The sequence below is a fragment of the Desarmillaria tabescens genome (genome assembly GCF_030435595.1).
Source record: "Desarmillaria tabescens strain CCBAS 213 chromosome Unknown EV420scaffold_8, whole genome shotgun sequence".
NCBI lineage: Eukaryota > Fungi > Basidiomycota > Agaricomycetes > Agaricales > Physalacriaceae > Desarmillaria > Desarmillaria tabescens.
The window spans coordinates 527,264-544,856 of record NW_026848307.1 but is presented as its reverse complement, the minus strand read 5'-3'; the positions used below and the strand labels follow the sequence as shown (position 1 = coordinate 544,856).

At 47.8% G+C, this 17,593-nt stretch overlaps 7 protein-coding genes across 7 annotated transcripts; 6 read left to right on the top strand and 1 right to left on the bottom strand.

The window, feature by feature from the left end:
* Positions 1–433: 433 nt before the first annotated feature.
* On the top strand, positions 434–1,871 carry EV420DRAFT_1522263 (uncharacterized protein). The gene is made up of 2 exons (XM_060472253.1): positions 434–1,728; positions 1,777–1,871. Exon 1 carries the CDS (start codon positions 510–512, stop codon positions 1,683–1,685), a length of 1,176 nt encoding a protein of 391 aa, XP_060334480.1. The 5' UTR covers positions 434–509; the 3' UTR covers positions 1,686–1,728; positions 1,777–1,871.
* Positions 1,872–3,438: 1,567 nt separating this feature from the next.
* On the top strand, positions 3,439–5,167 carry EV420DRAFT_1149858 (uncharacterized protein). The gene is made up of 11 exons (XM_060466089.1): positions 3,439–3,550; positions 3,605–3,854; positions 3,912–3,945; positions 3,993–4,055; positions 4,105–4,158; positions 4,214–4,287; positions 4,347–4,405; positions 4,464–4,573; positions 4,688–4,722; positions 4,773–4,810; positions 4,869–5,167. Exons 1-11 carry the CDS (start codon positions 3,526–3,528, stop codon positions 4,907–4,909), a joined length of 783 nt encoding a protein of 260 aa, XP_060334479.1. The 5' UTR covers positions 3,439–3,525; the 3' UTR covers positions 4,910–5,167.
* Positions 5,168–5,578: 411 nt separating this feature from the next.
* On the top strand, positions 5,579–8,383 carry EV420DRAFT_1149808 (uncharacterized protein). The gene is made up of 3 exons (XM_060466088.1): positions 5,579–6,402; positions 6,457–7,587; positions 7,638–8,383. Exons 1-3 carry the CDS (start codon positions 5,634–5,636, stop codon positions 8,294–8,296), a joined length of 2,559 nt encoding a protein of 852 aa, XP_060334478.1. The 5' UTR covers positions 5,579–5,633; the 3' UTR covers positions 8,297–8,383.
* Positions 8,384–8,687: 304 nt separating this feature from the next.
* On the top strand, positions 8,688–10,720 carry EV420DRAFT_1639099 (uncharacterized protein; the record flags this gene model as incomplete). Its single annotated transcript, XM_060476920.1, has 4 exons — positions 8,688–8,802; positions 8,858–9,002; positions 9,056–9,946; positions 10,078–10,720. The coding sequence occupies 4 exons, from the start codon at positions 8,688–8,690 to the stop codon at positions 10,718–10,720; spliced, it is 1,794 nt and encodes a 597-aa protein (XP_060334477.1).
* A 924-nt stretch (positions 10,721–11,644) lies between these two features.
* On the top strand, positions 11,645–13,361 carry EV420DRAFT_1149802 (uncharacterized protein). The gene is made up of 11 exons (XM_060466087.1): positions 11,645–11,824; positions 11,876–11,926; positions 11,975–12,073; positions 12,128–12,132; positions 12,182–12,267; positions 12,325–12,467; positions 12,520–12,562; positions 12,618–12,644; positions 12,694–12,763; positions 12,818–12,883; positions 12,945–13,361. Exons 2-11 carry the CDS (start codon positions 11,885–11,887, stop codon positions 13,273–13,275), a joined length of 912 nt encoding a protein of 303 aa, XP_060334476.1. The 5' UTR covers positions 11,645–11,824; positions 11,876–11,884; the 3' UTR covers positions 13,276–13,361.
* A 570-nt stretch (positions 13,362–13,931) lies between these two features.
* EV420DRAFT_1149756 (uncharacterized protein) lies at positions 13,932–15,732 on the bottom strand. Its single transcript, XM_060466086.1, has 4 exons — positions 15,489–15,732; positions 15,367–15,421; positions 14,449–15,307; positions 13,932–14,396 (listed from the first exon to the last, which is right to left on the bottom strand). The coding sequence occupies exons 1-4, from the start codon at positions 15,521–15,523 to the stop codon at positions 14,050–14,052; spliced, it is 1,296 nt and encodes a 431-aa protein (XP_060334475.1). The 5' UTR covers positions 15,524–15,732; the 3' UTR covers positions 13,932–14,049.
* Positions 15,733–15,782: 50 nt separating this feature from the next.
* EV420DRAFT_1149655 (uncharacterized protein) lies at positions 15,783–16,923 on the top strand. The gene is made up of 2 exons (XM_060466085.1): positions 15,783–15,975; positions 16,027–16,923. The coding sequence occupies exon 2, from the start codon at positions 16,030–16,032 to the stop codon at positions 16,735–16,737; it is 708 nt and encodes a 235-aa protein (XP_060334474.1). The 5' UTR covers positions 15,783–15,975; positions 16,027–16,029; the 3' UTR covers positions 16,738–16,923.
* The last annotated feature ends 670 nt before the right edge of the window (positions 16,924–17,593 follow it).

Below are 17,593 nucleotides of genomic sequence, written 5' to 3'. Positions count from 1 at the left end.
CCTCCAAGCCTGAATCCTGTTATCCTTCTATCATCTTGTCAGGTCCTTGGCTGCGTAAATTATACTTAGAATCCTCGATGTAATACGGTGGTAACAACGAAGGTCCATATTTTGTAGTGCTCATCACAAGAATGGCGCCAACAGCCAGTTTCCAATGATACTGTAGTCAAATCAAGCCGTCAGCACAGCAAGTGTTAATGAATGCTACACTTACGCTCGCCCACATCCAGCAGCCCACTATCGGACACTCTCCATGCTCCAGATTGTTGCATAGGACAAAACACAATATTCTCGTCGACGTTGAAGGAAGAAGAGGGGTACCGAAAGGATTTAAAATTACGTAAATAAATAATTTAATGAATAAAGTTGAATTTGTCAGCAAAGGCAAAATACCGGCCTCCTCGGACCGGCGGTCCACTTTCGAACGTTCACTTCTTACCACCATCCACTGCAATAACGCTCGGTCGAATTTTTGCCATTACATGGTATTTCACTGTCTACATTACTAAATGCCCTCCATAGAAATATATCCTTGCCCTACTTTGCCAGAGTCTCAGCAGCACGAGCTCGTCGCGCGCCCGGCAAGTCCAACATCTGCCCTATCTGGGACTGTATCCTTTCCCGATTGTCGTGACTTCGAGATATTTCTTGACAATTATGCGAACGCCCTTTCTGCGGATGCCAGGCCTGGAATTCAGCTGATGCAGGACAAATCATACGACGCTTTGGTCACACGACTTCGCAACAACGCTCGAGGAAATTTCTACTCTCGAGCATCTCTCGCAGACAAATTCTTCTCGCTAACGGCAGAAAATCCTCCCCGTCTAATCTACAAGGATCAAATCGTTATTAGGCGAAGCCAAATCTTCTCCGTTTTGCAGGAACATCATTGCCCAAACTCGTCTCGTCGGATGTATGCATCTCTGCGGAAAACTTACTGCTTTATTCCTCGACAAGTCGTCAACGAATACGTCAGATATTGTTCTTTGGAAGGCACTAAGACTTTTAGACGTAGATCTCTGCGTTCTTCCTCGTTCCTGTGCGACAATGATATCGCATCACTATCTACCTGTCCGCATCCTTCTCTTCCATCTCAATCTATTGCACTAGTTCCAACCGCTGCGCAGTCTGAAGTCGAATATCGTTCTACAGCACCTACTCCCTCTCCCGCTCGCCTATCACAAGGTTTTAATCTGCCGACGCCTGGTATCACCCTGCCTTCACCATCTGTTGCCTTTTCCTCTATTGTGCGCTCCAGGCGACGGTATTTGACGCCTAGCCCTCGCCGTCAAGACAAAGTTTCTTCTATCACGGAGCCACAAAATTCATGCTCTCGGGGCGCCTATTCGTATGGCATCGTACGAGGAACAGAACTTTTCATACACGAGACTCTCTCGGATTGTGAAGCCAAGGATGATGCCCTGCCTATATTCCCACCAACTGTGTCTTGCAACACTACGTCTACTTCTTCCTCTCTCTCACCGGCACCCAAGACGCCGCAACCCGAGTTATTTTCGGACGATATCCCTTCTCCGGCATTCTCCGATCTATCGTTCATATTTGCATCGCCGAGGTCCCCGCTGGCATCCAAAACTCTCCCTGTGCCATATTCCAACGAGCATGATCGTGATGATTCCGACAGTGACCTAGAATTGGGGGCACCACTCGATGTGTATGGCGTTTGAGACGCTTCTTCTATTTCACCGCAGGCTTGGTAGAGTGGTAGGTCTAACGTTTTTATTTAAGCCCTTGCTGACCCCTTGCCGTTAGGTTTACTGTACATCCTAGTTTATATGCCGATGTTCTTGTTCTATCAGTGTCTTTGGATTTGTATCTGTCTCATCTCGAACATGTACGATGTTTTTGTCCGGATGTGACTTCTAGCGTAAAGAGACCGAGGAGAACGATGCGATCGTTGAGCCATGAGTAGCACGTGGTTGTTTCTACATCCATAGAGTGAGTGATGATGAGAAACCCATGTCCGAGTCGGTCTGGATGGCTGTTTTATCCTCATCAAAATTTCAAGCATCTCGACTATTCTAGTTCGATGCGGGAAACAACGGTGGGCGCATTGTGTAGCAAATCACATCGTTCTCTTAGTTACTACTGATCGTAGGCAGAAATTTCTTCGACTCCGAAGGAGAGAGACTTCTGTGTAGATAATAAAAGGACTACCGGTTCCAGTTATTAAACGAGGAACTATATTGTTTCAAGGCAGCATTACAGGCTCATATCATCATTATCTCTGCTTGTACTATTTTGTAACGTCTTCTATCAGAGATCGCAGTCTCGCTGAAGCCGACGCATGTTGGGGTCTTTCGGATGTTGCAGATTTACCAGCACGACCTCTTCGGAGATCGTTGCATCAACACCTAGCCATCACCCAGGGGAGTTTCATTATGGCTTTTCGCACAGAAATCATGTTTCGTTAGTCAATGGTGCCCTCAGTAGGTACGCTTATGCTCCGAACGGCGATCCTTCGCACGACTACAGCTACAACCCACGATGCTGAGTAACATATCACTACAATATTGCACTCAGGCTCAAGGTTGGCTCATTAGCCTTTTGAATTTGAAGACGCCCTTAGGGTTGAAGTTCATGCTACCCGCCACTAGCTTGGACCCCCCGAGGAGTCGACTTGCCTATGATACCTGCGAGAAGAATTATCAGCGTTCACAAGTAGCCCTGCTGCAAAAATAGACCATGACAGAGGTCAGCAGCCTAGACAACACCGCAATTCTTGACAAAAAAATGATCTTTCCCCCTGGTACAGTCCACGACGGCCGAACAGAAAGATTTCGTATCCCTTCTATGAAGCTGAGTGCTGCTGCGAATGAGCCGAGTATGATCGCCTGATTATCTTCATGGGAGCTGTCGAATGATATGATATGCACACCTGATGTTGTGGTAACCGGATAGCTGACCCACCGGCGCGTGGGACTTTCGGAACGGATGGTTCCCAAAGTAGCCGTACTTCTTCGTACTTCCTTCCAGACATGCTCACGGTAAATTCATCTTCTCTATTCTCAGTGGACACTTGTATCTTGCCTGTTTCTTGTTCTAACTCCTTTTTATGCTCCACCCGAGATAGCATTTGCTTCACTGACTCCAACTGAGTTACGATATCTAGAAGCCCTGGATCTCAGCTCGACGGCGAACTTGAAAAGAAAGTGATTCATCTGATCAAGACAATGTTCCGTCCTCGCAGAATCTTTCTACGTGTGAATAGGATACATCTCTGTGCGTTTTTTTCAACGCAAATAGCAGCATATGTTGGTGATTATGACTCAATAATCTGATGTTGTCGCCGAGTTTGTTCCCTTCAAGAAGGTACAATTGGGCAACTCTCATCTTATGCTTAAATAACCATCTTCATTCAAGTCTTGTGGTAACGGAGTCCCTGTCCCGGCGGTCACGTTTGGCGCAATATAAAAGCTAGGTAGGTATAACATTGGGACCATACACCTTGCCCAGTCTACACACGGAATAAGGCCAACGCACCCGGGCCATCTCTCAAGGGCTACTATGGATTTGCAAGAGCACAGAGATGGTACGTCAGTAGCTCCACTTGACCTATGATCCCGTTTTGACATAGATTTCAAAGTGAAAACCCTTGTCATTGCATTCGATACGCTGCAGGTTTTGGGTTTTGTCCTTACGCTGGCTTTACTTGCTCCCGCCTTACTTTCGCCGAATGTTAAAAGGACAGTGACCTGGTTCGGAATGATTGTCTCTGGAATCGTCTATTGCGCTTCCTACTCGATCTTGATGTTCATCGGGGCGCAGGGTGACCAAGAACCGTCTACAGGAGTGTGTCTCTTTCAAGCATGCCTGGTTCATGCAACTCCTGTCTTGTAAGCATGCGTATTCTTTTATGCAGCTCACAGTATGTTCAAGTGTGTTGATCGAAGTTGCGTTTCTTGCGTACTTAGTTTCGTTGTGGAGGTTAGTGAATCGTATAGCACCGCCACGTCATTGACCCAGAGCATTAGCTCCTGGCATCTTTCCTCCTTACGTCTCTAGGGAAAAGCCCTCCTCGAGCTACTCCAATCATTGTAAGCTTTGTTTTCAATTTTAGATCAACATGCGCTTAGAACCACCTAGCTTCTTGTGTTGTCGTTTATCTTGTCCCTGTTTGTTCTTTTGGACACTCTTATGGTATCTGTATATTCTTCAGTCTTCATCGGCGTTATGAATAAGTTTGAATTTGCAGATGGGCCTTAAAGATCCCAAGCATGTTCGACGGAATGGATCACATTTATACTGTCATCTAACTACCTCGACACTGTGAGTGCTGTATTGATCCATACCACTTGTGAGCTCCCACATAACCGTTGTGGATCCAGAGTTCTTGTCTTTTGCGTCCTCGGAGTCATCATATCTTTAGCAACGATGATAGCTGAAGGTACCGGACGCTCCAACATCTACTGGTCAAGTTCATGTCCACTGACTTTACAGCGTAGTTGTCATCCTAATCATTATCCGGAAGACTATGATTAACCTTAAGCGTCAACCCAGTTCCCCAAGCATTGAGCTTCCGACGCATCTTTTCGTCCGCCTATTTTCATTCTCCGTATGTGTATGATTTATGGTCTCGTAAGTATCTATATTTATTTTCTCTCCCACGGAAGTAACATCTGCGGAAAAGTATTAACATCTACTCCGTTGTCGGCCCATCCAAGGACAGTGCGCTTTCTGCGTGGTATCTTCTCGCGAATACAGGTGCGGTCATTTTAAAGAATCATGTGCCCTGAAAAATAACTTCCAATCAGTACCAATCGGTGCGGTTGTGACTTTTGGCACCCAAAAAGTACGTCGCATCCCCGATTCCCCTTCTTTGTCAACATTGCCAACATTTACGGCGACAGGACATCTTGTGCTTTTTCTTTCGACAAGGGCAGGATCATAATGCCGGATAACAGCAGTGAAACAAGGACTGTAGAGTTGGGAAGAAAAACGTCCAGTTCTGAGTTTTAGCTCATGAGAGAGGAGCCAAGTGGCAGTTATAGGAACTATTACACACATCTAAGTGCACGATACCCCATACCCATTGTACAGAAGTCCGCAGGCGGCAGGTAGTCAAATTCAGTCACTCCTTAGCGATATAGATTATCGCCATCTATGCCTAACGCATGGTCCTCGGTGCCATTCTCACTTTCATTCGCAGTCAAAAAAAGGGAGTGGCCGACATGCCCCTACTATGCTCCACAGGGAAATTCAGCGTTGAGCCCGCTGCAGTATTTAAGGCCTTTTTTTAAGGATTCACCAATGTGCGACTACTAATAAACTCGACCACTTTAAAAGTAGGTACATAGCTGAGGAAAGGTGAGCGAAATGCATTAATGAACATCCACAGCGACAAAGGTGAAAGTTTTACAATAGATATAATCGGCACATACAAAGTATTTAAATGGCACATTCTTTGTCGAAGCAGGACAAGGAAATTATGAGAAGACAGGAGAAGACGTGCTTCTCAGGCAAAGTAATTGAAGAGCAGGCCCGGCATTGTCCGGTGATGTGACCAAATTGACGCCACGCGACCACGTGCCGTTCACAACGATTACTTTGCTAGTGCCACCACTTGCCTTACTTTGCCTTACCATTGTTCTACGCGTCCTTAAAAGCAAGTCGAAATGGCTGTCGCTGTATTTTTCCTTGACCCCCTTCTCTCTTTCTACCCCCCTCAATTTTATCCTGACATTGCTATGTCTACGAAGAACGAATTGAAGGACTCTGCTCCCCCCTCCATCACAGGGAGAAAAACTCCGCCGCAAAACGCGTCTCGACTTGAACAGTTACGTTCAGCTGTACAGAGTACTCCGCCCAGCAACCACTCCCAATCCGTTGATCCCGCAGCGAACCCGAATTACCTTACGACTCATTTCGACCAATACATCGAAGAAGATCTCAGGAATCGTGTTTTCATGCCCGCCGACTATTTCTTCCCCAACATTTTTCATCTCCCTAGTGACTGGCGGACGAACGACGAGATAAAATCTCGAATTCAAGATATCAAAACCGATCCTGTGTTCCAACAGAATGTAACAGCCTACGTCGCCGTATGTAACCGGAGCAATCCTGGGGAAAAGACATTCTATCATCCCCATGGGGTGATGTGCAATAGTGCCTTCGATGTTCTAGGCGCTTCCGACGACTCTAATCTGGGCATTTATCGACAAGACGCGAAGCCGGTGGATGGGGGTGTGCAAAAGATTATCCCCGATACCCTGGGCATTCTTCGCGCAATGTTCAACAGTTCGGGAAACGTAGTTGATAACATGATAGACAATGGGCCGGAGCATAACTTTTCGTGGGCACAAGCAATGCATTGGCAAGAATTCAAGCCCAAGGAGTACTTTCTCGACGAAGGGACAGATGTACGCTACAGAGTTCTCACACCAGGTAGGTGTTACCTTGCTCTTTGCTGAATTTTTTTCTGACCAATGCATGCGTCAGAGGGCGAGGATCCTCAAGGAACAGTGCGAGGAAAAACGACAGTGCACAGGGACCCTGGCGGCTTCCTGCCCCCCGTCAAGACGAGCACCTCGAAGAAGCGCCCTTCGGAAGATAATAATTCTCGTGGCGGTTCCAAGTACGCGCGCTCTGCGACAGCTCCTCAAGTTTCGGACGCCAGGAAAGGATTAGAACATCCGGCGGCACTCAGTTCTGTCAGAGAAGGAGTCGCGGGAGGAGATGCAGCGACGGACCAAGAAAATGAAACTAAAGCGCGTCGAGGTGTGCGGCTCCAGTGTGGTCGTTATGCCCTCGAGATGCTGTCCAGCGCTAGCTTTCGTACTCACTGCATTGGTGCTCTTGTTACGGTGGGACGCATTCAGCCCCTCTACTACGATCGCTCCATCGTCATTGTTTGCAAACCGATCGACATGTTCAAATATGTTCGCGAGCCGGGGAAGGCTGCCATCACTACCGAAAACGTAACGGACGAGTTCGCGGCAATGCTTGTCGGGTTGGGTCGACTCACTCTCAAGCAACGCGGCATTCAAGAAGCGTTTTGCACTGACAGGGATCTCATCAAGAATTATCAAGAGTACATGAATAGATGTGAGGAGGATAAGAGGGACATCTTTAAAGATGTAAAGCTCCGGCTCAAGCTCAAGTTGGGTAAAGATCATAAAGAGGTTGAGGTTACCCTTGGCCGGATTATAGCACGCCAACCTGGCATCGTCGGTCGGGATACTTGCGTGGTCGAGGCGATGTCGGCGCACAAGGGGTGGACGGGCAAAGAACTCATCGTCAAGATCAGCTGGCCGGCCGTCGATCGCACATCAGAGGCGGAATTGGTCCAGAAAGCCAGAGATACGGCGCGGGCGATGAAGGAAGGGGCAAAGCCAGACTGGGCCCTAGACCATCTACCCGACATTCTCCTTTCTCAAGACTTTGACTACGACGCAGATTCCACTCAGGCAAAACTCGTGGCGTTCTTCAAGGACGCCTTGCTGGTAGAAGGGAAGAAAGTCGAATACGAAGAACGGGTCTGTCGAATCACGGTCCAGGAGAAATTGTATCCTCTCGAGGAATTGAAGACGGCCAAAGAGTACGCTCAAGTCTTTTTCGACATTTTGCAAAGTGCGTCCATCGTTTTCCTTTTCCTTGGAGATAACTGACGGCCACCGAAGTTCACAAATGGCTGTATGATCACCCGAGGATCATCCACCGGGATATTAGTCCAGGGAATATCATGTGGCGCTGCAACGCCAAAGGCGACCTATATGGGGTTCTCAATGACTTCGACCTGTCCACTCTTCGAGATGCCACTGGTCCTTCTTCGGTTCAGCGCACTGGAACTCTGCCCTACATGGCATTTGACCTCCTCATGAACGACCAGAATGAAAGTCCACCTAAACATCTCTATCGACATGATCTCGAGTCCATTTTCTGTGTCATTTTCCTGCACTGTTGTTGTCACCAGATCGTGACTGCCTCAACCTCTCATGAACCCGCGATCTTGACGAGAGTCCCTGCCCCAATAGACGACTGGTTCAAAGCAGGCCGTTATGAATTGCGGAGTCTGAAAGCCAATTTTTGGCTCACAGGTACCCAACCCAGGGTGAACAGCGGCTTCGCTGACTTTCTGCCGTGGGTCAGGGACCTTTACAGACAGTTCAGGCTCGGACTACTTTCTAAGGCGCAACATGATGATGATCCAGATCCCGCCCACTTCGACAACGAAACCCTGCAGGGTCGAGTTTCATACTCGGCCGTCATCAACACTTGCCGCGAGTTTGCTGGTTCGTCCCTTGTAGTACACAATGACCAGCTCAAGGAGGTTCTCTAGTCCTCAAGTAGTCGCATCCAGCTGTAACAATTCGTCTCTGGCAGCCTTGTGTATTGATTTTTGCGATCGAATATATTGAACTTTGTGGATAATGCCTGCAGGGCTAGATACTGAACTTTGAAAACTCGGCCTTGCTCACACGAGAAGCGCTGACTGCGAGTTGAATTGGTACGTCCGTGACTTCCCTTATGGTTACTCATGGACCATTGAACTGCCATTGTGTGAATTCCATTGCGTACAGAGAATCGGTTTTGGGCGCTAGTCACGACTTTAGAGCACGAATCCTATTCGGACTTTGCCGAACTCGGACTCGGAGTTCTCGGCACGAGTCGAACCTGACCAGTTTGGTCATCACACCTTGCAAGATGCCTTCGACGTTCAAGTTTGCGCGATGTTCGACAATTCACGAAATTTGATCAATAACAGAAACAGCAATGGGACTGTGTACTGGCAGGAATTCAAACCCAGAGAGCACTACATCAAGGGCACCGACTCTCTAACATCTGGTAACTGTCATCTTTTCTATCTGACGTTCTTCTGACCACCAATTCCTACAATCAGACGGCAACGGCAAAGATCCTCAAGGAAACGAGCAAGAAAACACCACTGAACACAGAGACACTGACGGTATCGTCTCCCCCTTCAAGTCGACCACCTCGAAGAAGCGATATCGTTCGGAAGATGACACTTCTCGACTCCGTTCCAAGTATGCGCGACCTGGGACGACGCCTGAATCTTTGAACACGAGGAAAAGGTCAGAAATTCGGTGGCACTGTCTACCAGAGAGGGAGTCGCAACGGGAAACGAAGCGATGAATGAAGAAAATGAATCCAAGGCGCGTCGAGCTATGCGATTTCAGTGTGGTCGTTATTTCCTGGAGATGCTGCCCAGTGACGGCCTTCGCACACACTGTACGGGTGCTCTTGTCGCCATTGGACGCGTACAAACCCCCGACTACGATCCCTGTCTCTGCAAACCAGCTGCCACCTTCGAAGGGGATGCCGAGTCGAAGCAGAGTAGTGTGACAGACGCGCTTTCCACGATGCTTGTCGGGCTAGGTCAATTCACTTTCAATCAGCGGAGAATGCAAGAAGAATTCTGCGACGACAAGGCACTCACCGATGACCCTAGGATATACTTGGACGACAGATACGGCCACCCCAAGGATAAGAAAAGTTCCGATAGGACGGCTATCTTAGTTGGGCTGAAGCTCAAACTCCAGGATGATATAAAGGTTGAGGTCACCCTTGGCCGGATTATATCACGCGCGCCTGGCATTATTGGTCGAAACACCTGCGTAATCGAGGCAACATCGGAGCACGAAGGGTGGAAAGGTAAAGAACTCATCGTCAAGATCAGCTGGCCGACCATCGATCGAGAATCTGAGGCGTACTTGGTGCAGAAAGCTAGAAATAAGGCGCGAACGATGACGCACGGGAAGAAGCCAGACTGGGCCCTAGACCATCTGCCCGACATTCTCCTTTCTCAAGACTTTGACTACGACGCGGATTCCACACAGGTCAAATTCATGGCTTTCTTCGAAAACGCCTTATTGGTAAGGGAGAGGAAGGTCGAGTACGAGAAGCGCGTCTGTCGAGTCATGGTCCAGGAGAAATTGTATCCTCTCGAGGAACTGAAAACGGTTAAAGGGTGTGCTCAAGTCTTTTTGGACATTTTGTAAAGTGCGTGTACTGTTTTTCTTTTCCAATGAGATAACTTATAGTCGCGCTAGTTCACAAATGGTTGTACGATCACCCAAGGATCATTCACCGGGACATTAGCCCAGGGAATATCATGTGGCGCCGCAACGCCAAAGGCGACCTATGCGGGGTCCTCAACGACTTCGACTTGTCCACTCTTCGAGATACCACTGGCCCTTCTTCGCTTCAACGCACCGGAACTCTACCCTACATGGCGTATGAACTACTCATCAACGACGAGAACGGAAACCCACCCCAACACCTCTATCGGCACGACGTAGAATCCATTTTCTATGTCATTCTCCTGCTTTGTGTTCGTTACGAGGTCGTAATTACACAAGAATCTTCGACACCCGCCATTGTGGAACGCAGGAAAGTCCGGTCGCAATTCGATGCTTGGTACAACGACAGCCATGATACTTTGATGGACAAGAAAAATGCTTTCTTCACGCCAAGGAGCTCATTCTCTCCTCTGGTGAACAGCGGCTTCGCCGACTTTCAGCCATGGGCGGACCAAATTCACAAACGGTTCATCGTGGGGTTCAGTGCTCTGAACCACTATATGATATTTCAGCCATGCGAAAGAGCCACAGGACCCTTTGACGAAGAAACTCTGCAGGACTGGGTTTCTTACTCAGTCATTGCCGAAATCTGTAGCCAATTCGCTGGTTCCGCTCTCGTTGTACACAATGACCAGCTCGAAGAGGTTGCCAACAATGCCTAGCACCAGATACCAGTTGCCGTCGGTTTACAATTTCTTGTAGTCTCTATTTGTTGTAACACGCTTTTTACTAGTAAATGATTATTTAAACAGTACGGTATAGCTGGTGCTGGCGACAAAAACGCCTTGCCGTTCAGATCAGTCGCCCTCTCACGCGCTCCGACGTCTCGCACTTTACTGCATAACCGCATTTTCTCTCTTCTCTCCTACCCTTGTGGTCCACGGATCTTTTTCGTCTCTGTCATGGAACCTCCTGGCTCGCTACCTCACTGATTTTAATTATTTAGTAAGGAATCTGCAGGCTTCCCGTGATCGGTTTGCGCTTCACCCGTTACACTCATTGACAGATTTTTGAGTCTGAGGATGCTACGCAGCGGGATAAATGTCATCGGAAGACACAAAATAGAATGCAAAGACGATAGAAATAAGCAACTGTCGCGGCAGCAGCAACGAAGAGGTAAATTCTATGTGCATCTTGCTAGAGTGCCGTATTCATCTGTAGTGTATGGCGACGGTGCCGATACACAGCTCATCCTCTCACTCCAATAATGTATAAAGTGTTTAGTTCTTCCCGACTGAACTACACTAAAGGTAATGCGTGAGCTTACTCTCATTCTTATCGTTCACTTCTCTTTTGCGTCTCCTAGCAGTGGTAACATCTTTCGGGCATGTTGGTCTTCTAGCTCTCTAAGACCACCAACTCTACCTGATCCGGTCGCTATATTGGTTTCTCAGTGAGTTTTCCGTCATTATGGAGTGCGAAATTAATATACGTACCACACTAGCGGTTCGCAGCGTGACCACAAAGCCTGACCATGTGAATTTCACTTATCATCGACGAGTCCTTGTGGACTTGATACATTCTCCGATACACCCCATGCAATTTTCGTAGCGCATTCTGGATTTGACCCGGAGATGAGCATGATTGTTGTGGACAATTTCTTAGGACAGACAGAGAAGCCTTCTCCAGACTTCGCCTCACGAATATAAATAAAGAAGCAAAAAGTACTCCCGTCAGACTTCCCATATTTCTCTATGAACCAGACCCCTCCTCCAGATCGCCCTTCTCCAGACCACAAATCCATATACTATTCGCTAGGGCCATGAGTACGCGTATCTCGTCAATCTTAATTATACTGACCAACGTTCTCTATCCAGCTCGTCGGGATGTGCATTGACTTATTCCTTCAGGGAATATTGACGTCCCAAGTACGTCGACCATGCAAGCTGTACAATTTAAAGCTCACCATAAAACAGTTCTTCAATTATTACTCTTGGTACGGAAGAACGGACGGTCCGGTATTCACTATACCCGTTGGGATTCTTTCCATCATGACCACGCTCAAGTCTATTCAGGTACGTCCACGTTCTGCCCTTTTTTTCCCGGTTTCCTATGCATTTGTCATATAGGCATTGTCAGTCGTGGCTTCTCACGGCTCGAAGAAGTCTAACACATACTCGTAGTGCCATCGTTTGGGTGCAGCAAATACAGTATTTCAACGATGTTACCAGCGCTTTGCAAATGAGGTTTGTTGTCTGGTATCAAATCGGTACGTAAGTCATTTTGGAGTAGGCCTTGCCGTTTGTACCCACGGTGAGCGATGCAGGTAATCCGCTCATGGTTGCCCTGATCGCCTTCTACGTTCAATGTTACTTCTGCTATCGTCTTTGGGCTGTGTCCAAGACATGGTACGTTGCCGCGCCAATTGGGCTACTCTACATACTTTCGGTCAGTAGTGTTTGCGTCGCGGTATGTCCTGGCGTCTCTATCAACAATTGATCTATAATGAGCTTTTGGACAGACATATTATATAGTTCACTCTGATCCATTGCTGGCGCACTGGCGTACGTTCTTCCTTTTATCGACATCACTTTTGTGAAAATTCACAGCATTATCTAGTATCGGTGCATTATGCTACGGTCTCTAGTGCGCATACCGTTACCTTGTTAAAGCCTGCTTACTGATCTGTCTTCAGTTGGTGATCTTCTACTCGCGGTGTCCACCGCCTTCTTTCTCCTTAGAACGAAGAACAGCGTACTGCCTCAGTATGTTTGCCTTGAAAGACCAAAATTCAGAAAGCAATGACGCTCACACCCTAGAACCGTGGGTCTGATCAATTCACTCGTCCGGCTCACATTCCAAACCGCTGCGCCGCCTGCCATCTGGTACTTTGATTTCATTGTATACGTTTGGATTGTCATTTGACCCATTTCCGTCACGTGACAGCGTTCTTCTCAACCTCATCTTCATCTACCTACCCAATCCAAACGTCAAAGGTGTATCGAGTACGTTCGAACAGATCTTACCGAAACTGTACGGTGTCAGCATGATGTGGACGCTCAATTCAAGGAGGAACATCCGGCCGACGCAGATTACCTACAGCTACGACACATCAAGTCGCGATGCACCTTGGACGGGTTGTTCGAGGTCACGAAGAAGGCATGATGATATTGCAATGGGAGGCATATTAAAATTTTCCAATATATCGGGCATACAGGTGGTGTCACATATGGAGGCTTGTTTTTATTCTGGGTTCGTACAAACTGCGGAATGTTAATACTGATAGTTAGATTTCGGACATGTTTCACAACGACCTGGAAAAGCAGATTTCACCTACAATTGACGACGAGTCTCTAGTGATGGGGCGAATATAAAGAGGCGTCTTCACTCTGCTTCAGTTGAGCATTTCTCCTTTGGAACTAATGTCTCCCTTGTTGTAATCTAAAACTAAGAATACAATAAGTATGCAGATAAGTCTCGCAACGAGTCCACTATTCCAAGGTAAATCTGTGACACCCTGTTCAATTCCTCAAGACAGCATCCATATCGAAAACAGGGATGATGTTGGTTGAGAAGTCCACCGAGGTTGCAATGTTGCCTTTGGACGATCCTGAGCCATGAAAGCCATACATCGCATTGGCCTTGGGAAGACAGACCCTGAACATCCATTCTTCAGCCTTGCCTTTGAACTCATCGAACCATGCCTTCCTCTCGGCCTTCTCCTCTCCCATAGTTCCACCTCGTCTTGCATGACTTGTTCCATCTGACGTCTGTGCTCCTCCTGGATCTGGGAATCTTCGTCACTTGCACGTTCTGGTTCATCGTTGCCCTTTTCTTCTGTGTCGGGCTGGGGGATCATTCAGCTTTCCTAGAATATCTTCTAAGGAAGACAATCCGACCTCTTGGATATCCTCCTCAGATTCTTCATCTCCGCCGTCTTCAGCGTCCTCGTAATCTTCACTGGACCCTTCCTCCTCTTCATCCGACGCTTCACCACCTGTCTCTAGCGGACCACCCTCTGAACTCTCTTCGTCACCGGAGTAGTATGGAATCAAAATCGGGGGTACGTTGGAATTGCGTCAATTTGCAATCGGAGATGGATCTCCGCCAGAGTAGTAAGCCCATGGGTGCAAAACGCATCATCTAGGCAAGCCCAAAGCTCGCTTTGGTCGTCCGGTATGTCGTCCAGTGTCGCTCCTTCGAACCGGAACGTGAAAACTAACGCCAATTGTTTAATTGGGGTATACTGAGGAGAGATGGTCTGGAGAGCTTTCGCAAACCATCCCGACAGACGTTGGTTGAGCGCCCAATTTTTGACACAGAGGGACAATTCGAGGCTTTCACAGTGAGGAAGTCGAATATTGAGATGTTCCTCGGTCATGTGGGATCCCTTGCTGTCTATAAGTGGGCGTGAGATGTGTTCGAAAGGAAGCAGATACTGTGGAATCACCCCTGTACGCGTACTCCTCGCCCAAATGTAGCTCGGATACAGAGTCCCTGACTTCGGGGATTTCTAGAAACGTTTGGATCCTCTTCCAGATAAAGTCGTTGCAAGTGGCGGTGACGATAGCAAGTCTTTTTAGGACGCCCGGCGCTAGGATACGGAATCGCGAAGTAGCTAACATGTCTATGAGAATGCTGTCTGGTATCGACACCAACTCCAAGACTAATTGCTTGATTGATAGGTTAAGATCTTTCTGGGGCTGGAGGATTTTGCACTTGGGATCTTGAAAGTCCACCAAGAAAGGCTCATCCGAAACCTTGTCGAGACGGATCTTTCGTCCCTCAAGTTCGAGGACATGTAGATCGGACAAGCGAAGGCATTCGAGAGGCACAGAGGTTAGAATGATCTGGAACTCTTGAAAATGAAGCGTAAGTATTTCCAGACGAACGTCGGTGAGTTTGGTGCAGGTGGAAAAGGCAGCAAAAAAGGCGTTCCGCCTGGGGAGGCCGTAAAAACTGATAACTGACAATTGGATAAGCGTCAGGTTGGTCATACGTTCCATGATAAACGAGAGGCTACGTGACGTTGAAATGCTAGAGTCCGGTGCGTAGTAAGCGTTGTCTATGATCAAGCACTTGACCAATGGCGCGAGACCTGGGTTCGATTTGAAGAGACGCTGGAGCTCAGATCCTTGCCACGCTGGAGAGTTCCAAGTGATGGAGATCACTCGGAAAAGATGCTCTTTGGCTCGTACGCTCACTTGCCGAGACGTTAGGCACAGACTGCACAAGGTTGGCACACGATCATCGTCGCCAAAGTGTGATACCTCATCGGTAATATCGTCAATGAGCTGTTGGGACAGCACCTGAGGTCCCCAAAAGCACACTGTAAGCCCGAATAGGATGAACTAGCGTAAAATCTCACCTGCATAGTCGTAGACATAGTATGACAAAGGAAGGACCAGAACTGGAAAATACAGCTTTTTTATGGGGGCTTCAGCCATCGCTATAGGTGCTATTTATATAGGAAATGATTCGAGAACGGACCTGTTTTCCTCATCTAGATGAAACTTGATACTCATCAGAGTAATACGTATACGGCATTCACAGCCTGCGTGAAGGAACAAAAGAAAATTTTGTCGAGTTCATGATTCGGAAATACCGATACACTTTGGGAATTTGACTAGGAAGGTGGCTAGACAATTATTGTCATAGGAAGGATAATAGAAAGTGACCTTGAAGTAAGTGAGAGATACGAATTGGATGCACACAATGGGCGTACTGGAGGGCGATTGTCTTCCGGTTCCGTCCGGTATTCTCCGACCTATAACCGATCTTGCTTCCGTTCTACATTGTTCTCCTATAGTTCTCCTGTTACTGTGACTCCCTTCTAACATTTTCGTACAAAGCTCGTTTGTAATCCTTGGCTACCATCAAAGGTACCATCAGAGAAAGGCTCTCTAGGCTGCTATTATCATCGCTACCTGAAATCGTGTTTGTTTTGCAACCAAGTTCACCTCAAGGGATACCCTCCGTAAGCATCTAATCTCGCCTGTTCATACGAGTTTCTGATATAGATTTCCAGGTAATGGCTCCCGCGAGAAAGAAAATATCTCGGGACAACAAGGAGAACGTCGCCGTCCCGAGTCGACAACAGCGAACACGGACGGCACCTGTCGGGCTGTCAGAGGAGAAGGCAAATCTGCCTATTATCCAGAAGCTTAGGCGTTCAAGGCGCTCTCGCCGCCCGCTTTCTCGGTTAGACGACAATGCTATGGCTCCACTCTCTGAAGCAAGCGTTCCTCCCTGTTACGACGCTCAAAACTATCTATACGAAAATTCGCCAGACTATCTCTTGCCAGAACTCGACTTGTGTTCATTGCCCATCGATATTTCTACGGAGATTCTGCCCGAGGAAAACTACCCATGCTCTCCTTTGATCGACCCATTCTGCGACTTGCACACACTATTCCGTGACTCAGAAGCCAGATCTAAGCAACCTCCAGCCTCGCCCTTTTTCCTTATTCCATATTTCGTCGAGGGTCAAGTTCGCCTTGTCCCTCTACAATCCAGCACTCTCCCTCGTCGCCAGCGACCAACTCTAACCGGACTCAAAACGCGTCTCACCCCATTCTCAGACCCGTTTCTCTCGGACGCCCTTCTCGATGAGCCGTTACCTTTTGATTCGGAAATAGTAGACCCTTTCGAGGAGGTGGTCAAGATGTCGCCTGGCGCGTTTTGCATCAATATTGGCTTCGCGGTGCCAGATGAACGTGGTTATGACTTGGCGCTCTGATTCTTCGCATCTATTCACGTCCGATTCGTTTTGTACACTACATCGTTTCATTACTAGACTGCAGACTATCATTTCAACTGGAACAACATTCACAGCGCTCCCCACTGCAGCAAAATCCAACAGGTAAAGAGCTCGCCAGTTACTATTACACGGCTACCTTTCTAGTAGTTGTAACTTGAACTGTTTCGGCAAGGTGGAAGCTCGTAGCCACGGAGCTACACTGAAGAACTCGTTCACACAGATGTGCAAGGAACCAGCTCGGTATTCGTGAGACGACGGTACAGATGGTGGTGGTAAACTAAAGAGACGTGACATGGCAATCCCTCGTATCTATGTCACATCGGGAATAGCCGATGTAACCGGCATCCGGGTTACACAAGGTTAGTATTTCCACAAACAGGCCAGAGAAACCATGGCACCTCAACCTCGACTTTCTTTGCTGATATATCAAGTACATTGCATGTATGATCCCTCCGATCCAGAAGAACAGCGTCAGGACGATATTGATGAGGATTTCCGCAACGGAGCGCCTCATAATAATCACCGCAATTGGCGGGATGAGGATGCCTACCTGCAACGGTTTTCAATTCGATGAATGAAACTATTGTTCCAGAGGTACTCACGATGATGAGAAGAATCTCTTCGCTGGTAAAAGAACCCATGCTCCGCCCTTGATATGTTTACTCAGTCTGTTCGGTGGTGGTGGTGGTTGCGAGACAGGTATGTCGTCATATGCTTATGTCGGTAAGCAAACAAAGGAGAATGTGGTCATTTCCGGTTTCAGCTTCAGGCGTGGTTCAGAGTAGATGATCAAGAAATTCGATTTTTACTCGTGAAGGGATTTTATGTAGCTGGA